General features: G+C 39.4%; 1 protein-coding gene across 2 annotated transcripts; it reads left to right on the top strand.

Annotated features, from left to right (window-relative positions):
- The first annotated feature begins 7,067 nt into the window (after positions 1-7,067).
- Positions 7,068-12,427, top strand: EMB1793 (LYR family of Fe/S cluster biogenesis protein). Of its 2 annotated transcripts, none has more exons than XM_087700206.1 (2): positions 7,068-7,789; positions 11,649-12,427. In XM_087700206.1, the coding sequence occupies exon 2, from the start codon at positions 11,662-11,664 to the stop codon at positions 12,106-12,108; it is 447 nt and encodes a 148-aa protein (XP_087556332.1). In that variant the 5' UTR covers positions 7,068-7,789; positions 11,649-11,661; the 3' UTR covers positions 12,109-12,427. The 2 variants fall into 2 exon arrangements, with proteins under 2 accessions (XP_087556332.1, XP_087556331.1); XM_087700205.1 differs by having other exon boundaries at positions 7,070-7,465.
- Positions 12,428-21,946: the final 9,519 nt, after the last annotated feature.

Raw genomic sequence — 21,946 nt, 5'->3', positions numbered from 1 at the left:
AAGTTTACAAAAATGGTTGACTCAGGTATCAATTTGCAAGCCAATTTAAAGTATCTATCTGAAAATATAAATCAATGCTATGTCTTGCATTGTCACACTTCTCCTTTTGAAGGTGGATGAAAATCAATAATCTTCTTCCCAATTCATATCAATTAAGTCCATGCATTGAATAAATTCTCCTATAAGCATGTCTCCTCATGTCCCCTGTAGGTAGAGCGTAAACCTTTGCAAAGTATGGGTAATCATTGTTCTTTAAAGCTTAAACCAAACTTCTCATGACAACATCTCCCTCCAAAAGCTAGGACATATCTTTGTGATTTTTTTGCTACCTTGCCCCTATCTTTGTGTTGTTGTAAACTCTAGGCACTTAGATTTCTTCTCTTCAAGTATGTTTTCCTTAGGTCCCTCCTTCCACTTGCAGTCCTAAATGCAATGCAACCTCCCTATGGTTTAAATGTAAGTAGTTGAGTGTTGAAATGTAATCAAGTGCAATGCCAAATATATGAGTGTGGCCTTGGTTTTTCTAGTGGTTTTGTTGATTTGTGATGTGTAACTAAGCACAAAGTGAAATGGCTCCACCTAGTTGCCTCCAAAGTACCTAGGTTCCAAGTGAGGCTCTCTAGCAAGGTTAAGAGATTTACTCGATGCATACAAGTTCTTCTTTGCAATCTCACCTGCTAGAGGGTTGTTGTTCTTTATACAAGCATGAGTTTATGCCTTTAAGTGCAAGTGTGATATATGTGGTTCTGAAGTAATGGGGTGAAGCTCTTATTGGAGGTTGTAAGTGTGTCTATTTTTGCTTCTTAGGATGCAAGGCAAAATGGCTCCCCCTCCCCCTTTGTCCTTGCCCCTAATGCTCCAATCATGGCTTATACAAAGTTCTAGGTCTCTATTTCTCAATGGAAAGTAAGTATCCCCCACAAGCTCTTGACAACAAGGTGTTTTCAAATTAGAGCATTGATTGTGGCCCTTATTTGTTTGATAATCTTAGACTGGTGCAAGTAGGTTTACTATCGAGGCTCTAGCAAATATTTATGGATTTTGAGCATCCCTATTGAGGAATTGTGTGCATATCAAAATCACTTTTTAGAAGTCCTTCCCATTAAATTTCTATTAAGATTGGATTGCTTTGAAAACGATGCCTAGAGTTGATAATTTTAGTGCACCAAGGGTAGTGAGAGACTATTGTTTGTGTGATGTGCCTTGCCCTAAGTGATTGCACTTACATGCACTAGAGTGTGTCTTAGCTGCTCTTGTTAACAAGTGTAATGAATCCTACGATGGTGGGTGATGACACGGGGTTAATGTGGTTCTAGCCTCACACCCAAATGGTGAGATGTAGAGCTAAGTAGACATCCCCTTACAGCTCCACCCCACAGATGCTTGAGAGTGCAAGATGAGTCTCTCATGTATGTGACTTTCAACAAGGTTCCTTTTGATGGATACCTCAAAGGGTGGTTTGTGATGCTTGGACTTCAATTATGATTCTCAACTTCACACCATGGTTGCTTCTCCTTTATCCCAAGCTCAACAAAGTGCATAGGTAATTGTTCATTTGAGGAACAACATTGAGGGGACTCCTATAGGTATGGTGTAGTGAGATCAAGGTCTAGACTTTTGAGAGGCTTGTGGATCATGAGATGTAGCCCTTAATGACTCAACATGAGGCTCATAGGATTTTGCTTTTGTCTTGAGTGGAGAGGGTAAGAGAGTGTATGTGTTTGTGTGTGCAGAATGACTAGTTGCAAGTGTTGTCACCTAATGTTGTGTGCCCTAACTTAGAGTGTCCAATGTGCAAGGGGTGTGCATGCATGTGACTACATTGCATGCATGCTATGTAGCTTGGTGTGTCATGTTAGTGACCTAGCACAAGTTCTAGGGATCATCGTGTGTAATATGTAGTGATTGTGTATAATTCCACTTGGCTAGTATGCACATTAGCCAACTATGGATGTGTAAACCACTGTGTATGTATGTGTGTGGAGATGTGTCTATTGCGTGTGGGCCCATGCAAGCAATCTACGTTAGTTGTCCAAGTGCATATCCAATGTGGAGAGGAATAACATGTTGATGGCAACCAAATTGGTGGTTATTGTGGCGGTGGAATGGAGTGAGGACTAAGAGAGTAGGGAGGGGTGAGGGAAGATGAGCAAGAGTCAAACGGTCCAAGTGATAATTTGGGGTGGCATGAGTAACTTGGGTGCTTTTTGGTGTCATGGCCTAGTGGTATCAACATGAAAATGAGTCATAAGGTGGTGGTGAAGGTCAAACTCAAGCATGTGATATCAAGGCCAATTGATGGCCAGGTGGGTGCCACAATGGAGTGCCAAGTGGGTGTCACAGTTGAGTGTCAAGTGGATGCTACTCAAGGAAACAAGATGACTCAGTTCACATGCCAAATTGTCCTGACTAAGTTGCTTAAGTCAAGCCAAAAATTGAGGGAGTGTAGTTACTTGATGCCATGGTGAAGCATAGGTTGGCATTGCATGGGCCAAGAGATGAGCCATTGTGATCCATGGGCTGGTTGATGCCACATGGACGGAAAGGTGAGCCATCACAAGTTAACTAGCTAAGAGAGTAGGGAGGGTTGAGGGAAGAGAAGATGCCCAAGGGGTGACAGAGCTGAGTGGAGAAAAGGAGGAATTGCAAATTAAAGGAAAATGACCAAATGATTTAGTTTTTTTGTCATTATTGTTGTCATCATTATTATTTCTTAAATTTAAGCCTTATGGCCTTGAGAGAGTTAGGCCAAGAGGGAGATGGAAGGCCAAATGGAGGATAAAGATGATGGCTTAATGGAGGAGAGTGGAGGGTTGTGAGGAGGAGGAGGGTCCAAATGGGCCTCAATGGGCCAAATGAAGAAACATAAGGCCAAATTAAAAAAGCAAGGCATCTACTAGGCCAAACCCAAAGACTATGGCCAATAGGCTAAGTTAGAGTACTCAAGGCCTAATAAGGCCAATTTGCAAAGGTCATGGGCCAAGTAATGGATGGGTAGCCTAAAGGCCAAGTCCAAGTGCTTTAAGGCCAAAGGGCCTTGGTTCGACCTAATTGGCTAATGCTTCAAGTGTTGACACCAACAAAAGGCCTTCTTAATATTCAAGTGTGGTGATGGCTACAAGAAGGGGCCCCATGTGTGAGTGTAAGAGAACCCTAGATTTCTATCAAAGGAGTGGACAAGAACCCATCGCTAGCAAGGCTAGAGACTTGTTCCAAAGCCTTATGTGATGTATAGAACTATGAGTGATTGCACAAGCTTAAACTCATAGTCTTTTTTGCTACTCAACAACCTTATGCGATGTACGGAACTATGAGTGATTGCACAAGCTTAAGCTTGTAGTCTCTTTTGCTACACAACAACCTCATTACAGTAACCATTAAATCAACCTTTTCCCTCTCCAACTACCCTTTGAGTCCAATGGTGACAACAAGGAATCATATCTATGGATTCTTCTCCCTTCTCCTCTCATCTTTTGCTATAGATAACATGGACTTCTTGTTCCTCTTCCCTTCCCTTCAATGATTGTTTCTTTACCCCAAAAACTCAAAGATTAAGTTTAAAATGTAAATATTAAGCTTTTAATTTTATTTTTGTAATTTTAAAATTCATAGAGAGGTACATGTTAATTCAATTCGCCTTCTTAATCAAGCCCCTTGCTTCACACTCGCAACAGGCAAGCCCCTTAAATCCCACAAAATACTAAACAAAGAGCCAAAAGCTTAAGTGTTTTTTAACGTTAAAGTCATTTCCTAATCTTCTTCCCATTTCCATAACCTATTCTAACCCACATTTCCATACATGAATCGATGTCCTAGTCTATCTCACACCCATTTTGAAACCACTCCTAATCCGTTTCAAAGCACATACTCCTATTCCATTTTGGAGTAGTGCTATTTGGATGCATGATAAAGTGAATGTATGCCATCATGGGTGATTCTATCATGTCCTAGCAATGGGACCAAAATGTTGTAGAGCTATGGCAGACTCAATTGCTAGACTTGAGGGAACACTTATTGTTTCAAGTGCTTCATTCGATTTGGTAAAGGCTACCTCTCACATAGTCATAACATCTCTTGCACTCATCAATCTATCCATTCTTCTCCCAAAACACATGAATGCAAGAACGAACGAATTGACAAAGATGTAGTGAACTCACCGTCTTATCTTCTCCTCGATAGTGTGAAGTGAAAGCCAGATTGTGGCTCCACGATCCATGTAGTGGTACTCAATTCACCTCCTCCACTCCATAGCTTCTAATCTAATTCACAAGCACTCAATCCATGAGAGGAAATGCAAAGAAGAAGAGAACCAACTCAACCTCTTCTCCAACCTATCTCTCATCCAAGAAGGGAAAGAAGAGAAGAGTCATGCAAGGAAGAAGCTTCACCTCTCAAGTCCCTCGCTCTCACACTCTAACTCTCCCTCACTCTCAAGATGAAGCACACAAGAAGATAGAGTCAAAGCAAGAAGGAGAAGCTTGCTCTCAAGTTTGCATGTGATGAGAATGAGCTTATCCATTCACTTTCTAGCTTTTATACGTGAGGTTTTGAGTTTGGGCACTTGCCTCTCCTATTTGGGTTTTGGTTGGTCTTTCTCGATTTATGCAAATGCATTTTGATTACACCAACCATCATGAAAGTAAATGAAAGCTAGTGTCTATGTCCTTACGGAGTTGTGGGTCTTTCATCCTAGCAGAAGATATGACAACTTGCACAGGTGTTACACTCGACTCTCAAAATAATATTACAATTAATACATACATTGATAGTAAGTTATTGCATCCCTTGCACATCTGCCTTTGCTAGTTGGCTATGCCATTCTATTGCCTTTTTGCTAATAACTTCAAGACAAAGCCTTTGTAAAAAATCTCCAAATTTGTTATGTGTTGGCACATAGGCCAAGCTTATCTCTCTTGCAAAAAGTCTCTCCTTGACATAATCATGCACCTCAATGTGCTTGGTGCAAGCATGAAACAATGGGTTTCTTGCAACTACTAATGTGCTTTGACTATCAATGATGGAGGTGGTGGCATATGGCTATCAAATACCTGAATCAATCAAAAGGCATATGAGCCAACAAACTCAATCATAGCTATGAAAGCTAGCCTTGTTTGGCTAGGTTTTGCTTCTTGTTTAACCATGATTTGCATTATTTACTAAGAATGAGGCAATAACCACTTGTGAATGTAAGAGTGTCATAATAATAACCAAGTTAGGATTTGAAAAGCATCTAAATTGATTGGGAATTATTTCCCCTTAGGATAAAACAACTCAAGTTGTTGAGTATCACTCGAACAATGAAAGATATATTCACTATCTAGCAATGTGTGTGTGTATCACATTGTGATAAAGCAATAACTAAAACATGAAATGTTTTATTTAATACTGAGCTTCATTATGTGAGATGCATGTTCAAATGTATGTGTGTGCACACTTTGTGTGCATGGAAAAATGCATGTGCATTTTACTAAAGAGTGCATATGTGAGTGTATTAACATCTACTAGAGGTCAAAATGGTCTACTAGAGCACCTTTGATGATGGCATGCATGTCAAAATATAACCAAATTTTCTCAAAGTTTCGCCAACTATAGCCCCAATAACACGTTAAAACCTTTCGACCAAAGGTGTTCAACCTTTAATACTATGATCAAGTATAGGAGAGTTATTGTGATTGTATTCAAGATTTTTGTGCTACTTTGAGATGATCATACTAGCCTCCACAACTTAGAAATTAGAGAGAGAGAGAGAGAGAGAGAGAGAGAGAGAGAGAGAGAGAGAGAGAGAGAGAGAGAGAGAGAGAGAGAGAGTGTGTGTGTGTGTGTGTGTGTGTGTGTGTGTGTTCATTCATTGTGTGTGTGTATCACATTACCATAAAGCAATAACTAAAACATAAAATGCTTTATTTGATATTGAGCCTCATTATGTGAGATGCATATATCAGGTGTATGTATGTGCACACTTTGTGTGAGTGATAGAAAGATGGTGAAAGGAAGCTCGCAAGTTGTGTGTGGATGGAAGGTTGAGACAGCCCAACTCAATAAATATAAATATAAACAAACCATATTTGTTCATTTTGATCTTCTAATTGAAATATTGGGTGTCTCTATTCATGAGTACAACCATGGGCATATATGTAGTTGTTGATGAGTTGTGAAGTCAATCTAGCCTTCACCCCTTTGAACCAACAATAATCAATCTAGCCTTCACCCCTTTGAAGCAACAATAATAGCAGCATGAGGCTATGGAAATGTCCTCAATAGCACATCAAGGCATTGACAATCCTTACCTCTTGCTCCTCCTTTTCCTTTATTTATGTAAGAGTCTATGAGCAATTGGATCCACCATCATCGTGCCTTCATTTTGCTATAGCCAAAGAGGACACGACCTCAAAATAGGCACCCATTGCACCAACTATAGAGAGAGACAAAGGAAGGCTGTCTCCACTTGTATCACACACACACACACACACACACACACACACACACACACACACACACACACACACACACACACACACACACACATATATATATATATAGATAGATAGAGAGAGAGAGAGAGAGAGAGAGAGAGAGAGAGAGAGAGAGAGAGAGAGAGAGAGAGAGAGAGAGAGAGAGAGAGAGAGGCTATGTGTACCTATTCTCTAATGCTAGAGAGAGAGGGGCGAGCCTCTCTACTTGTATCTCTCATAGAGAGAGAGAGAGAGAGAGGCTCTTTGTACCTATTCTCTACTGCTAGAGAGAGAGGGGGGAGACTCTCTCTTTGGAAAACACCACTGTTGAGAGAGAGACTCATATCAACATCACCAAGAGAAGGGGGTCACAACCTACCAAACCTCAAGCACACCAAGGACCTCGAAGCTCCGCATATGGTGATTGAAGGAGGTGGGGAGGAGCGTGGGTAGAGGAGGTGGGAAGCATGGGGGGAGAGAGAGAGAGAGAGTTTAGTAACACAAGGGTTCACACCGGTAGAATTTAATGCAAAATGCCCTAATTGTTACTAACACCGGGGTTCACATCTGTAGAGTTTAATGCGTCTTGCTTAGTAGAATGTTAAGCCCACATGTAAGCTCCCTCCTTCCTCTATGAGTACCAATGTGATGTACACGTCTTGCCATGTTTTCGCTGCTTAAGTAAACGTGGCTCGTTTTTACGTTTGATCACCACACAATTCAGCCTTGGTTGCTAAGCGCACATCATCGCAGAGCAGGCCGTTCCTCTTGAGAAACTGGAAACAGCGCGCGACCGAAGAAGTGATGCATGCAGAGCATGTCCGTCCTCTTCGTCTTCAGAAGGTCGAATAAAGCACGTATGGATGAAGTGGTGGAGTGGCAGAAAGTGAAGGCCAGGAAGAACAGAAATTAACCGAAGCCTTCAAAGTAGTTTCTTCAAGGCTGAAGAGGAATTAGGAGCTCGCCATTCTTCCTCAATCATTGCGAGTGTTTGGTGACCGTCTTGCAGATGTGTGAGCATCATCAACCTGCTGTTTTATAGAAAGATGCAAGGGATAGAGATTGTGTCTATCTTCTCCTTGTTTTTGCGTAATTATTTACCCTATTTTTTTATCTCTATTAGCATTGTCTTCTAGAATCTAAGAAATTCTGTCATGTCGTTGACTCATTGTTGTTTTTAATGTACCAATGTCTTCACATGATATAACCTTCATTACAAAGCTACTCTAAGAACCTGTTCAGGAAAGGTAGAGCCCCTGGTCGCTGCTCTAAAAACCCATTTACACGTGGTACAACCCTGATACTGCTGGAATTCGCTAGTACAAGCTTTTACAAAGGTAAAGGTCTACAAAGAGACCTGTTCATGCGATATTCACTACTGCACGTAATTCTCAAGCCTACTTTAGTCTCAACTTAATGCTTTGTATACAAAGGCAAGTAGTAGTGAGCAGATTCGAGGCAGATAACAATGCATTTGCTGTCAAAACCCTAATCTTCTATAGAATTTGAGGTTTTTTCTCAGCCACCTCGAGAAACATGCCCATTATTTGGAGATCCAGTGATTAGAGTAGTAGCTGTAATTGAAAAAATTACAGTTGATCTGAAGGAATTGCACATCCACATTTATATTGACCCACTCGCAAGTGTTCCCAATTCAATTTGTGCCCTAATTGTGTTAGAATCAAGGGGCAAATTGGATCCTGTTGCTGCTGGTCATTGATGACAGCCCAAAGATTTAGAATCTGTAAATAGATTAACCAACAACTTAGTATACTATAGGTTCAAAGCAATACAAATCAAAGAAATACCACAAGGGGGGACTAGTTTTGGGGCCAATCGGGTGTTGGCTATCCATGATTGTTGTGATAAAGGTTTTATTTCAGATTTTTGAATTATTTGCTCGCTATAACAAGTGTTAAATCCGGCATCTACCACCCTATTCAAGAAGGAAGGCTGGTTTTAGAGAGTTTTGAGCTGTTGCCCTACTCATCAATGCATGGTGGTCTATTGTATTTATATTAGGACAAGCTCCCTTGCTGTTGTTTATCACTTGGAGGTCATCCACACTATTGATATTATCTTCCACAATTGGTTTCACAACTTATAACACTCCCTCATGATTGTCTAGTTGTTGGTTTGCTTAGGGACTGTTGATCAAGTTTTTTAGCTAGTCTAAAGGAAGACTCTTGTAAACATTATATAATTGAGACTTCTAACACAAGTACAGGATTTAGGATAGGAAAATGTAAATCTTCCATAGGACTTTTTGGGAAGGGGTATTAATCTTTTTGTCAAGTTTTCTCACATCAAGTACCAAAGCTACAAGAAATAATGAAAAGAGTAATTTATCTTGGTGACACAACTAAGTTTCGGATGCTTGGAAGAGTTAAGATGAGAAAGAAGTTGCAAAATTGTTCAAAGGAAATCTAGCACTAGTGTGATAAGGGTATAGATATATTGGCATGAGCTTTTGCAAAAGAAGTTGCTTCATGGCAGATTTGAGGCATGGGATTATAAGCTCATAACAGGGCTTTATGAGTATGTGGCTTGATTGCCATATGAATGGGGGCTTGATAAAGACTAAATGAAGGAAAATAAGTCATTTGCTAATCGTGAATAATGCCATGATCTAAAAGTGGGTCGCGTTTCGAATCAAATGATCTCAATGATCAAGATTGACAAGTTTTTCTAATCGAGCCGGCCAAAGGATAGATTTAGAAGGAAATTGAGAGATTGTGAAACTAACCTTTTGAAAGATTGTGAAACTAGCCTTTCTTATTGTGTAGGGTAGTAAATAACCTAATTAAGCACTTAATTATGGCAATTAACAAATTCACAAAACTGAAATATACAATAAAATTCAGGACTTGCGTGAGTAGCTTATGAATGTAGATGAGTATTGCTTAGATGCGTAGTTGATATCTACTACCTTGAATTCATTGCCGCCCTCGTATTTGGCCTTTTATATGGCCTTGAACCTCACCATGAGGATTTCTATTTGATGACTTTACTTGTTTTTGTTGGGTCTACTCTTTGGTGAAAAAGTCAAAAGTGTAGGATGCATTTTTGGCTTTTGTAGCACTTGCTGAAAATCAAATTGGCTGCAGGATAAAGACTCACTGTTCCGACCGAGAGGGGGAATACATGTCCTCTATGCTGAATTATTTTTTGAAGTAGAAAGGCATTCATAAATACACTATTGCTTATACTTCACAACAGGGTTCATAAACAACTCATCAGAGTCTGCCCTTTACGTATGTAAAGAGGAGGGATCCTTGCTAGTCATATGTCTATATGTTGATGATCTTTTGCTTACCGGGACACATGTTGATTAGATTTTAGCATTCAAACATAATTTGTAACAAACTTTTGAGATGTCAAATTTGGGGGCTTTGCATTATTACTTGGGCATTCAGTTCATTGATGATGTTAGAGGCATTGGACTGTCACAGTCGAGATACATTGGTAAACTTCTTGAGAGTTTTGGCTTATAGGATTGCAAGCCAATGTATACACCAATGAAATTTGGACTAAAGCTGTCATTGCATGATGAAAGCGACTTGTTTGATAACTGCACATATGCTCCAGTAGTTGGATGTCTTATTTACTTATGCAACACAAGGACAGACATACAATTTGCAATTTCAGCCCTGAGCTGATATATGCATGAGCCATGCATGTCACATTGGCAAGCTGTCAAGCCCTGAGCAGATATATATACATCAGTCATGCATGTCACATTGGCAAGTTATTAAGCATGTTTTCCATTACTCGTAGGGTACTAGGACTCTTGGATTGCTTTATGCCAAGGGGGGACCAGTGCACTTACATGCTTACAATGATTCTGATTGGGCTGGTGATTTTGATTATCATCACTCCACTAGTGGCAATTGTTTCTTTCCTGGCTTATCTTGCATCTCTTGGCTTAGCAAGGAACAATCCGTTGTTGCCACATTGTCATGTGAAGCTGAATACAAGGCAGCTTTCACTACCACAGTTGAATGCATATGGCTTAGATGCTTGTTAGCTGATTTGGATGTATCTGTCACGGAGCCTACTCCTTTGTTCATTGATAGTCAAAGTGCCATTGTAGTGGCACGGAACCCAGTGTTTCATGCATGCACGAAACACATTGAGATCCATTATGACTTTGTCAAAGAGAGGCTACATGCAGGTGATATCAGCCTTGTCTACTATTCTACCACACTTCACCACAGCTCTTCCTCATGATAAATTTGAAGCATTTCACAATGCTTTAAATTTGATCTCCTTTGGTGGATGACCCTTGTATCTTGACCACTCTTCACTCTAGGGGGATTTGTTGGGTTTGACTCACGCCTACGCTCATAGGGGAGTGTTAGTGATCTTCAGTAGGATACAGGGGCACTTTTTACTCTCCGTATGAGAGGTTTTCTCCCCTAGATTTATTTCTTTTATTTTATGTGCCTATGTTACACAGTTTGGGAACTTATCGTGTTTTACACTCTTCGGATGTGAACACCCTCTTACAACCCTAAGGTTTAAGGGTTGTACTTTGTACTTGCACTACACACTTCAGACTATTGCATTAGGTGTGGTGCTCTCACTCTCTTTACTGTTAATTGTACTTTCAGTTGAGCTTCGATCTGTCCATCTCACAAGAGTTAGAGACTCCCCAATCACATCTAAACCTCTCATTCTTTTTGTTGGTTCATGGAATCGGTTCTCTCAATCCTAAATTGCATCACTGATTGGTTCCCACTGTCATTGTTGCTCTTTCCAGAGTTTATTCTAGATCTAAAGGTCAACCTTTTTGCTGCTGGTCAACAAGCCACTCTATTGACCTGCATCCCCACTGCTTCATCCAACTGTCTGACTGGTGTACTCTCTTTGCTGCATACTTGTCTAGCCTGTCACTGATTCTTCCTACAAAGTGACATACTCTTGACAACTGTTGCTTAGAGCTTGCATTACCTAATGTGTTCTATGTCACCCAATGGTTTTTTTTTCCCTCTTTTGCAAATTGAATTCTCAAAACAGCACATGCACAGGTTGACTGCTTAATGTGAAGGATGAATAATGTCATGGTCTTCTTTGACTTGTTTAGTATCCAACATACTACACAATGTAGTTTCTTGAGTTTGCTTAAGCTCAAAATGTTTTGCTTGTTTTGTTCTCATCAAAGTTCTAAGGATGATTTTGCAAAGGCCTTTCCAGTCCTATTGCAGAAATGACAAGGATGATAATGAAGTTAATTCTGAGTAGGAGAGGTTGCTGCTTCCTTCGGCAGTGCCGTCTGCTGCACAGTGGACCTGATAATTTGGAGGAGCTCCTAGAGAAGCATGTGGTTTCTGGTCACAGCAAAAAGCCTTCCACAGAGGAGGAAGGGCAAAGACGTCTCACCAGCACACGCAGAGAGGCCCTTTCCTTGTACAGGGATATTCTACGCGCAACTCGCTTCTTTTCCTTTCCTAATGAGCAAGGCATACTTTGGCGGGATGTCCTTCGGTCCAGCACCCGCAAGGAATTTGAAGAAGCCCAATTTGAGACAGATCCTGAGATCATTGCACGATTGCTTGTTGGTGGGCGGGATGCACTGCAGCAGGCTGTAGATAAGATGGTTGCCAAACAAACAGAGGCACTCAAGAAAACCCCCAATGGTGAAACAAATTCTTGATGAACTGCTCCTTTAAATAGTCCCCAGGTTATGTACTCAAGTACAATCCCTGCTGAAAAGGCTTTGCAATTTTGACCTACCTGTTTAGATTGCATGCAGTTGCATGTGGCTTTTTGGTATTGCATCTCTTTTTGGAGGTATCTAGTCCTGACAGCCCACATCAAATGTATTGTTATTTCCATTTATAAATGCTTCGTCTTGTCCAGTTAGAAAGACATCAAAGCTCTTGGCTGATTCTCCTCTTCCATTCAGAAGATGAGCTGTATAAGGGCTCGTGCATTCTTTAAAATTGCTTATATTTTCCTGTTATTTATGTAACTCCATGTCTCAAACAATGTGCTAAAGGTTGAAGAGGGAGTGTAGATTTTGTGTGTGTGCGTGTGTGTGTATGGTGCTGAATCAAATAACTATCAACTTGATGGCAGTTGTTGATGTCTATCAAATTTTCATGTTTAGGAGTGTTTAGATTGATTCATTTGTGCCATGAAAGGAGGGCTCTGATAGTTGGATTCAGCTTCTATGGGATGCTCACTATTTCATGGCCAACATTGGCTTTCAGCCTAATAAACCTAGTATAATGGTGGTTTAAACATCAATGTATTTGTATTGATGTACTGGAGTTTTTGGGTGACATTTTAATGTTATCTTGCAAATATGCTTACAGTTATACAATCATCTATGGAAACATGCTTGGGAGATTTCATTAACATGAATATTTTACAACTTTGAATAATATTTGCCAAAACAGTATAAATGGGTCAAAGGAAGGCCTATAACTATGAATACAGGTTGGAGTATTTGGATGATTGTGGGGGTGTAGCTTTAGTACAAGCTCAGTGAAGAAGCTTTAAGAACGCCAGAATAAAGTTGGAGCCTGCCTTAATGTTAATCTTTTGCAGAGCAGGTTTGCAGCTGATAAACAACTGATTCTGGTGTCAACTTATTTGCAGCAGGTTTGGAGCTAACAAATGGCTGGCTTTAGGTTCAGGTGTTTAATTTCTTATGGACATTTTGGTTGTTTCATTTTCTCTAGGGTCTTGTGTGGAGAATGAAATAGTGATTCTATGTTTCGATCATCACATTAGCCCCATGCAATGAGCTGTGGATTGATTCCCAATTGGTAGTGAAGCTTGTGATTGACTAACCAGTGACCAATGTCAGAATAACCCCCATTGGGGCCGCGGGGGAAGGGGGGGGGTGGGTGGCGGGTGTCAAAATGAGAGCGGAAGTTGGAATTCATGAAGAGAAGACAGAGAACTGATCATCCCATAGAAAAGCAGAAAAAGAGCAAATGAAAGTGAAAAGAAAAGAGCACTGATGATGAAGAAGGCAGATACAATGAAAAGCCTACATGTGTCACAGGTGTCATTGAAGTAGGGGTGCTGGGAGTGAGAAGACTGAAGATGTGAAACAGTGTGACTGAAGAAGACTAAACACCTAGCTGACAGGTGCTCTATTAAGAGGCACACCACCAAAAATGGCACAAATGTGTATGGGAAACAAGTGGGCTCAAAATACGAAATGTACAAGAGTGGACCAAACTGACCTAAATGGCTATGACTGGACACAGCTCCTTGTGTCCCTCCATGACTCACTCTGTAGGGCTGACAACCAAGAGATGACCATGACTGTTAACAGTCCCCCTCAATGGATCTTGGGTGAGCCTGAACTTCCAAGAAGCACAAACAAGGAAGCAAAGGCAATGGAAGAGCCTTCATGAAGATGTCCACCATATTGTCCCTTGTAGGACAATACAAACAAGTGAGTGGAATATAGGCTTCGTGATTATGGTTACTGGACCAACCATTGGGGAAAGTGAGCAAGACTGGCATACCAATGATTACTTTGACTATGAATCAAGAACTATAGGCTCTCTTTGTAGAAAGCCAATCTCGGCCAACATCCACCTCAACCAAACTGAAACAAGCAGCTCTATACTCTTGCCATTGTAGGAAAGAGAGCGATGGTAGGTTCACTTGTTGCTCCAAACAATAGGACCTATATCCAAAGTAAAATGGAAACCTATAGAGGATCTTCTGGTGTCCAAGTCATCTGCTCAATTTAAATCAATCCAACCCATCATTTGAAAGTTTCATAATTGCATTCTGTCCATGGACAAACTGGATCCATCCAGTCCAGTTGGATCCATTCAATCCATCTAGTATCCGTCTAGTCAGGATTGGACCCCCCAAAGAAGGAACGCTTACCAAATTTTTTTGTTTTTGGGGGGTGGGGGGATACATAGATTGAAGATCTTCCTCTTCCTCTTCCTCTACTGCTACCTCCCTTACCAACTCCTCTTCCTCTACCTCTCTTACCACCACGTGTTCCTCATTTTTTTCCTCTTCCTCTACCTCTCTTCTACTGCCATTCTTCCTCTATCACCACCTCTACCTCCTCTTGCCCTACCTCTCTCATATTACATTCTCTTCCCCTACCTCTCTCCTACAACCTTCCTCTTCAGCTTTCTCCTACCTCTTTCTTACAAGTTGCCACCCTATCTTTATTAGCACTCATTGGGTTAAAGGATATACACTCTCGTCCCGTTTATTGTTGAAGCAACAAGATCAAAGTTAGTACTAAATAGATAATGCCTTGTGACACCTCTATTTCCTGGATCATAAGTCTCATGTTTTAGCAAGTAATATTTTACTAGATTAACCCTTAATATCTAATGCCTTCTTTAATGAACACATGAAACACCATATTTATCTGACATTTTTTTGTGTACGTTCAGTGCTGTTCTAAGTCCACATGGATCGGACAGATCATACCTAACTACCCAACATCATTGAGGTCCCCTTTCCGGACATGACTTCGTGCGGTGCAAGTATTATAAAACCCATAAAGTGGCCTGCCAATGGGACTGAAGAGTCCTCTACATGAAAGAAGTCAAAATGACGGTTGATGTCAAAACATGAAGTTGGGTATAAATGGGCTACTTAGTGACTCAACCAGTCTCTTGTACCTAGTGACATGTGTCAGTGCATCCTTCTATTCCATCATCTTGGTTGTAGCAATCATGCATATGCCTATCTCTTTCCATTTTAATCTCTTGGTTGTGAGCCTTAGTTTAAGTCAAATGAAGATGTTTGGAGCTTTGGAACCAGTCATGATTCATGTCCGTCGTGTTTTCCATCCTTGGAATGTCTATTATTGGCATCCTCTCGAGCAAATTTTCTTCCTTCCTCTTTTACGACTCTTGCTGCTAGTGCCTTTTAGACAGATAGTTGGCACCTTTTTGAGGGCAAACGAAGTTTCTTGCAGGTGCGCACATCCTTTTCGGGGCAGGCAGACAGTAGGCTGCTAGGGTGGCCACTCTAGGGCAGCTTATATCTCCAGGCCCGTGTTTTACTGTAGGGTGGCCACTCTAGGGCAGCTTATATCTTCAGGCCCGCGTTTTACTGCTTCAGCCTGTTGTGTACTTACTGTGCACTTTTCTTGGGCCTCTCATAGTGTCAACCTGCCTTCTAGGTCTTCATTTTGCTGTCTTTCCCCTCAAATCTCTCCTAGGATCTCATTTTTAGGATTTCTGCTTGTTCTGCTAGCCTCTAGGGCAACGTTCATTGCCCTGGAAGGTGTGTTGCCTATGTACGCCTGCTGCCTATGCTGTTGCCATTGCAATTCATGCCTTCTGCACCCCTTATGGTCATCGTCATATAGCCATCAGCTTTTTGCTGCTTCCATCATTATCAGTATCTTCTTCATCCTTTGCTGCTCCATCTTGGTGCCCTCTCTGCCCTATCATCATCCAGCATTCGTGGAAGGGCCTTCCTCCATTGCAACAGCCTTGTCTGCAATCCCCTTTCTTTGAAACATTACACAGTTTATTGCATTCTTTACTCTCTCGCTCTATGTTCATTATCTCTTCTCTCTCACTGCATTTTCCTCTTCCATATGCACCCTCACAAGGTATCATTTCCAAGTACGTTATTGTGAGAGTATCTTGCAGCGTTTTGTGGCTGCCTTTTCTGTTTTCCCCTTTCAGTCCATGTAGAGGCTGTTCATGATATTACTCACATGCCAATTTGTTCAGGACACAACTCGTGGTTCATGGTTGCAGTGTCTTTGGCAAGCTTTGTGTGAGCCATCCTTGTGTTTTCAGCTTCTAGTCATCTCCGGCCTATCCCTCCAAGTGCCATTCTCGTGTTTTATAGTTCAACTAGCCAAAATTAATGGGAGAATGGAAGTTATGAGACAAATATGTCATGTTTTGATTAGTATAGTAGATTATAGGAAGCTAATAAATAGAATAATTTTTTGCATTATGTGTGTGATGAAATATTACATTGTGTGTTGGATATTGGAGAATTTTGCATTGTGATGAAGCTACTTTTGGCGCTAGTGAAGTTGGAGCAAGAAAGGGCCATTTCTAGACAAATGTGCTTAGTGGTTCGAAAAATCTTTTTACAAGGATATTTCTTTGAAGTATATTGATGGTAGATATATAATTGTCACCTCAAAACTTGTGCCACATGTCACTGACATTTTTGGACATTATGGCACTTTTATGGCATTATTTTTCGAGTCAAAGGGAAGATTTTTTAGCTTTCTTTTTCTAGTTTAAATATAGCATTTTCTAATTAGTGCATGGTACCTTTTAAGAAAGTTTCTAGGCAACCGTTTGTAAATAAATACACGTTGTGAAGCCAATTCAGGTTATTGTATACACAAACCTTTCTTCTATGCATTTCTCTCTCTCACACACAACCACACATCTTGCACATCGTAAGCCAAAAATACACATGCTCTTGAAGAAACTAGTTCATGCTCACAAAGCAATACATTTCTAAGGTAACAAACTTCTATTGGTTATTTCTTTTATACACATGCATTGTGATTTATTCTTAATTACATTGGCTTTTCTATTTCAAGCTTGTCCATTATCAGCACGATCGTTAACTGCATTATGTAGGGACTTCTACTAATTGTATCTAATAGTTGAGCCATCATTCTTAGAGTCTATCTTACTAAGTCTCCCATGAAAGCCTAGGAACCTTCTAGTCTTTACTCCACCAACAAATGGCTTTTTGGGGACACAATTCCCATCCTTAGACTTCTAAAGATCTGGTTCAATAACAACATTACCACCATGCAAACCGATTTAAGACTTTTTCAATCTTTATTATAGCATCTATTCTAGCTAATAATGACTTTAGCTTCCATGCAAACCCTATATAAAGATGAACAAGCTTTTCAATTATCTGGCAAAGCGAATAAAGTGTATAGATATATGGACATACGCTAAAGGAATATCTAGGACTAGCTTAAACAGTGGATACTTGTTGTGCCTAGAGGGAGCTCTATTCCAATTTCTTGAGTTCAACTCTATGGTTGGGGACATGCAATATAGACAAGGAGATCTAGAGTTGGCTCCCTTTGACACATTGTACATATATTTGAGTGTCTTTAAGTCACCAACTATGTGCCACTCAATCTTATAGTTTCCAAATCCTTCAACAAATAGCTCTTCTCCAACCTGTTGTCTCTTAATAGTATCAAGTATTAGTATTTGATTAAAAACTCGATAGAATATATCAAAATCCTATGTATCTACTTCAAATGCTCCTACCACTAGATGTTCTGTTCAGATTGAACACTAAATGACATTGAGTGATTGCAATGGCATGATGAAAGCGTTCTATTCATCAAGCTAATAGAGACCCTCTCTAATTTTGTGCATTTCAGAATCTCACTTTCATCAAGTTTAACCACAAATCTAGCCACTCCGTGTGCCTCTTCTAGTGATAAGTCATAAAGTCCGATCATTAAACATTATAGGGCAGGCAAGTCAGGGAAATTATTGTTAAATTCATTGAATACAAGTTCATTTTTCTTGCCCTTGAAGCTAGCCTTGATATGGAAAGACTCAGCTATAATCTCCATCACTTTGTTATTCACTCTCTCTGTCTAATAGTTCTAACCACAAATGGTCGTAGAAGTATGCAATTGTGTACCTATCCTTGCTTCATATTTGATTGTAAAAGCTAGAAAAGTTGCATATAAGCATCTCAAATGATACCAATACTATCTAGTGTCTTTTGCACTAACTTAATATCCAAAGAATGATCCTCATTAGGGGAGTTTTGAGGTCTCGAAAATGCCTTTTAGGATGTGGAGAGAGAGTGCTCTAGACCAATAAGAGCAAAGCCTCCGTAACGGAACTTCTATTTAAAAAAATAAAAAAAAAATTTACAAAAATATATAAATATGATAATATTACGAATTTGTATTTTTATTATGTATTTTTAGTCTCTTATATTCGTGATTATGACATATTTTGCATTAATGGCATAGAGTCTCGGCTACTTTTATTTAATGATGTTTCTAGATTAATGATAATGACTGATGTAATCGAAATTCAAATTGGTGAAAAGCATGGCGCTCAGTTTTTTTCCTCCTTTCTTTTATTCCTCTATTGTTTTTCCCTCCGTTATGATAGCCTAGTCCTCTGTGTGTGTGTGTGTGTGTGTGTGTGTGTGCATGCATGTATCTCTCTCTTCTACTATGGATACAGAAATTCGACCTTCAACAAGGCGTCCAAGCTCCCAAATCACATCCATATCAGTGTTTAACTCATTCCAAACTGATGGAAGATGGATTCCTACTATCATTAGCAAAGGTAGTTGCATCACCATGCAACAAGCAAAACGTGGAAAAAGGCAAAGACATGAGAGCTCGTTTATCTCTGCTTGGAAGGGCAGAATCCGAGATTTTAAGCTTGGAGCAAATAAGAATAGTATCAAAGAGGTACTAGTGCAACATGTGTTCATGCATAGAGAGCTGTGTTTGAAACCTGGATCTTCAAAGCTTCCAATGCATAGACCAAATTGTAAGAATTTGATTCTTAAAGTTTTTCCTTTCTTAAACATGGTTTAGGTTTTTCCATTATAATATTTGTTTGTCTTGTAGATGTCTATCCCTCTAATCTTGAGGAATGGCAACCAGTGGAATCTATTATTGATGTGATTGATGTTATACATGGTTCAATTGGAGAAGAAATGTATAGAGGTAGAAAGAAGACAGAGCTTGCAGAGAATGGAATATTCTTTTATGACCATTCTTATGTTATTCCTATGCGGCGTTGTCAATGGGGATCAATAAAACTCCTTCCTTTGCCAGATTTTTCAAGCTTTGAGTGGCCTTTGCCAAGTCCAGCTACTAGTGAGGGCTATAGATGTAAGATATTTTCTGAGATCCAGAAAGCACTAAAATCCAATATCTCAAGTAGGCTAAGCAAAGTTACTTTATTTATGCCTATTAATATATTTATTGATTTCTTCTCTAATATGGAGATAAGAATAACAAAAACCATGCTTTCAGTGAAGCGACTAACATATGATCATATCATACAATTTGTTGATGAAGGATGGGATACAAGGACAGAAGGAAAAATTATATGTAAGATAGATCAAGACTCTATAGCTTGTAAATATATGATTGCTACTCAAAATTTTATCCTTGGCTTTTACTATAGTCGATGGCATTTTGTTGGTAGTAGTCTAGTTGCTTTAGACCAGAATCTTAATGATTTCAGCAAGGATCCTATTGTGGATCTTGATATTTGGTTCAACGAGGATATTATTGCAATCTTAAAGATCAGAAAATCATGTACGCTACATCAAGTGAGGATGGATTTACAAAATGAAGACATTGAACTACCATGCTCCTTTGTATTCCAACTTGATAAGAAACGAGTAAGTTTTCACATCATATTATATCTACTTAGATGTATATCAAGATCTCACTTTCTAACTAACAAACATTTGTAATTTATTTTTTGCAGATATCGAAAAGGAGAGAAAATAAAATACACTGCAATGACATTCAAGAAAAGATATCTTTACTATCAATATAAAATACATTTACAAATTTTGTAGCAGATGTCTATCTGCCATCTCTATGAGATATACAAGGGCTGAAGGGAAAATTTCTATATATGAAGGCCTACAAGGCGATATGGCAAAGCTATTTCTTTTTTGGAGAACTATCCTTTCTAGGAGTCCTTTTGCCTTTCTTTGATGTCTTGGGTATAGAAGGTGTTGAAGCTGTGGATTTGCCTTCCGTGGTTATAGGCACCGCATCTTCTTCATGGTGCAAATCCCCACCAATCTCTGTTGTTGGTTGTATACAATTGACCATCATATACTTCAAGAGCTTTGCTCTGGTGTACCAAATATGCTCAGATGTATAGCAATCCTTCGAAAACTGTCACACATTTATAGAAAAAAGAGTTTTAGTTCATTATTGTTCTTACAATAGACTATATTTTTATCATCAATGGACTATTTGCAATTAATATCTATCTTAAAGTTTAGCATATTTCATATTACCTTTACATGTTTATCATCATTAAGATAAACAAAGTTAATCATTCTTCTAGCATTTGCAATCACCCTCCAGCCACAAGAATGGCTATCATCCTGATGGGGACACTGCAACCATCAACACAAAGTAAAACTATAAAGAGGACGAATGGTAGTTCATAGAATAAACTCATGTTTCAATTATTTTAATGAATAACTTACCGCAACTTGTCTATATTGCATTGTTGCAAGCAAATCAGATGGCATAGGGGGTCTTTTCTCTAGCTCTTCAATTAATCTTTTGGCACCTCTGTATATAAAATATGTTGAAATTTAGAGTACTTACAAAAAAAAGAATTGAAATATCAAGGAGCCCTTGGATAATATAACTTACAATTTAGCATTTCCATGGCTTCCTTTCATAGAGTTGATTAAAAAGCATTGCTTATCCACAAGGTCTATTGCAATCAAGCTCCAATGAGAACTAAAAGCAATCATATCTCAACAAATTAGTAGGATTATAAGCAGCTCCAAAGTATCGAAGCTAATCAAATTGAGCCAGTGCTCAATAAAACTTGCATCAAGCTCATTCCTCATAAAGAATGAGATAGATGGATCAAAAACCTCAATTTTTTGTTGTATATCCAAAGGAAACTCATGCATTATACACCTAGAAAAGGCATAGAAATAGTGAGTATAAACAAGAAAAATCTTATTGCTAAAAAAATATCAAAAAGTATAAGTAATTATGGATGGACATACCTTAGGCTAGCAAGAATAAGACTGTCATTTACTTCTCTTCTTTTATCCTTAAGAATCTGAACACATGCAGCATCAAAGGAGATAACCTCAGTTCTTTTGCCTAAATCACCAGGTAAGAAACAAAACACACTGAATCCTTTTAGATTAGTTGCTTCAAGAAGGGTGGCTAGTGCATTTTCAAAGGACTCTAGTTGCTCTATTTCCCTTTCTTCAACCCTTTGCCTCCTATACTCTCTCCATTTATCTGCTTGTTCCTCTTTAGCCTTCTCCTCTTTTTCATGTTGCCTTGTATCCTTCTCATGGGTGACATCCTCAACCCTGACACCAGAATCATCTTTCTTTCTTCTAGCTGGGGGCACATTAAGGATATTAAATGTCTTCATATCAGTGAGGGGAATTGGCTCAAGGACCTTTGAAAATCTTTATCTTAGCCTCCTAAGAATTACCATGTCCTTGTCCATGAGTGTGAGCCTATGAGCATGAGCAGCACAAATGTAGGCATCTTGGAAAAACTCAATTAGAAAATCCTCTGTGGCTTCTTGTATACAATTAAGAGCTGTTCTTGTCCATCTGAAACTATCCAAACTATATCTGTCACAAATTTCCCTGACAAGCCTCTGAAAAGACAACTTTGGAATTGCATTGTCAAGAGCATTTACTGCCTTCATAATCTCCCTTAGACACCTGACATTTTGAGAAAACCTTCTCCTTGGCTTTGACTTTCTAGAGAGCTTCTGAGGCTTTGAAGACTGATGAATCTTTGATGCTAA

Source organism: Lygodium microphyllum, chromosome 19 (genome assembly GCF_053477565.2).
Source record: "Lygodium microphyllum isolate KBCC chromosome 19, Lygodium_microphyllum_v1.1.10, whole genome shotgun sequence".
NCBI classification, from domain to species: domain Eukaryota; kingdom Viridiplantae; phylum Streptophyta; class Polypodiopsida; order Schizaeales; family Lygodiaceae; genus Lygodium; species Lygodium microphyllum.
This window is presented reverse-complemented; position numbering and strand designations above follow the sequence as displayed.

Excerpts from the sequence above, each read along its gene's own strand:
- EMB1793 (XM_087700206.1), top strand. The coding sequence starts at position 11,662 with ATGACAAGGATGATAATGAAGTTAATTCTGAGTAGGAGAGGTTGCTGC.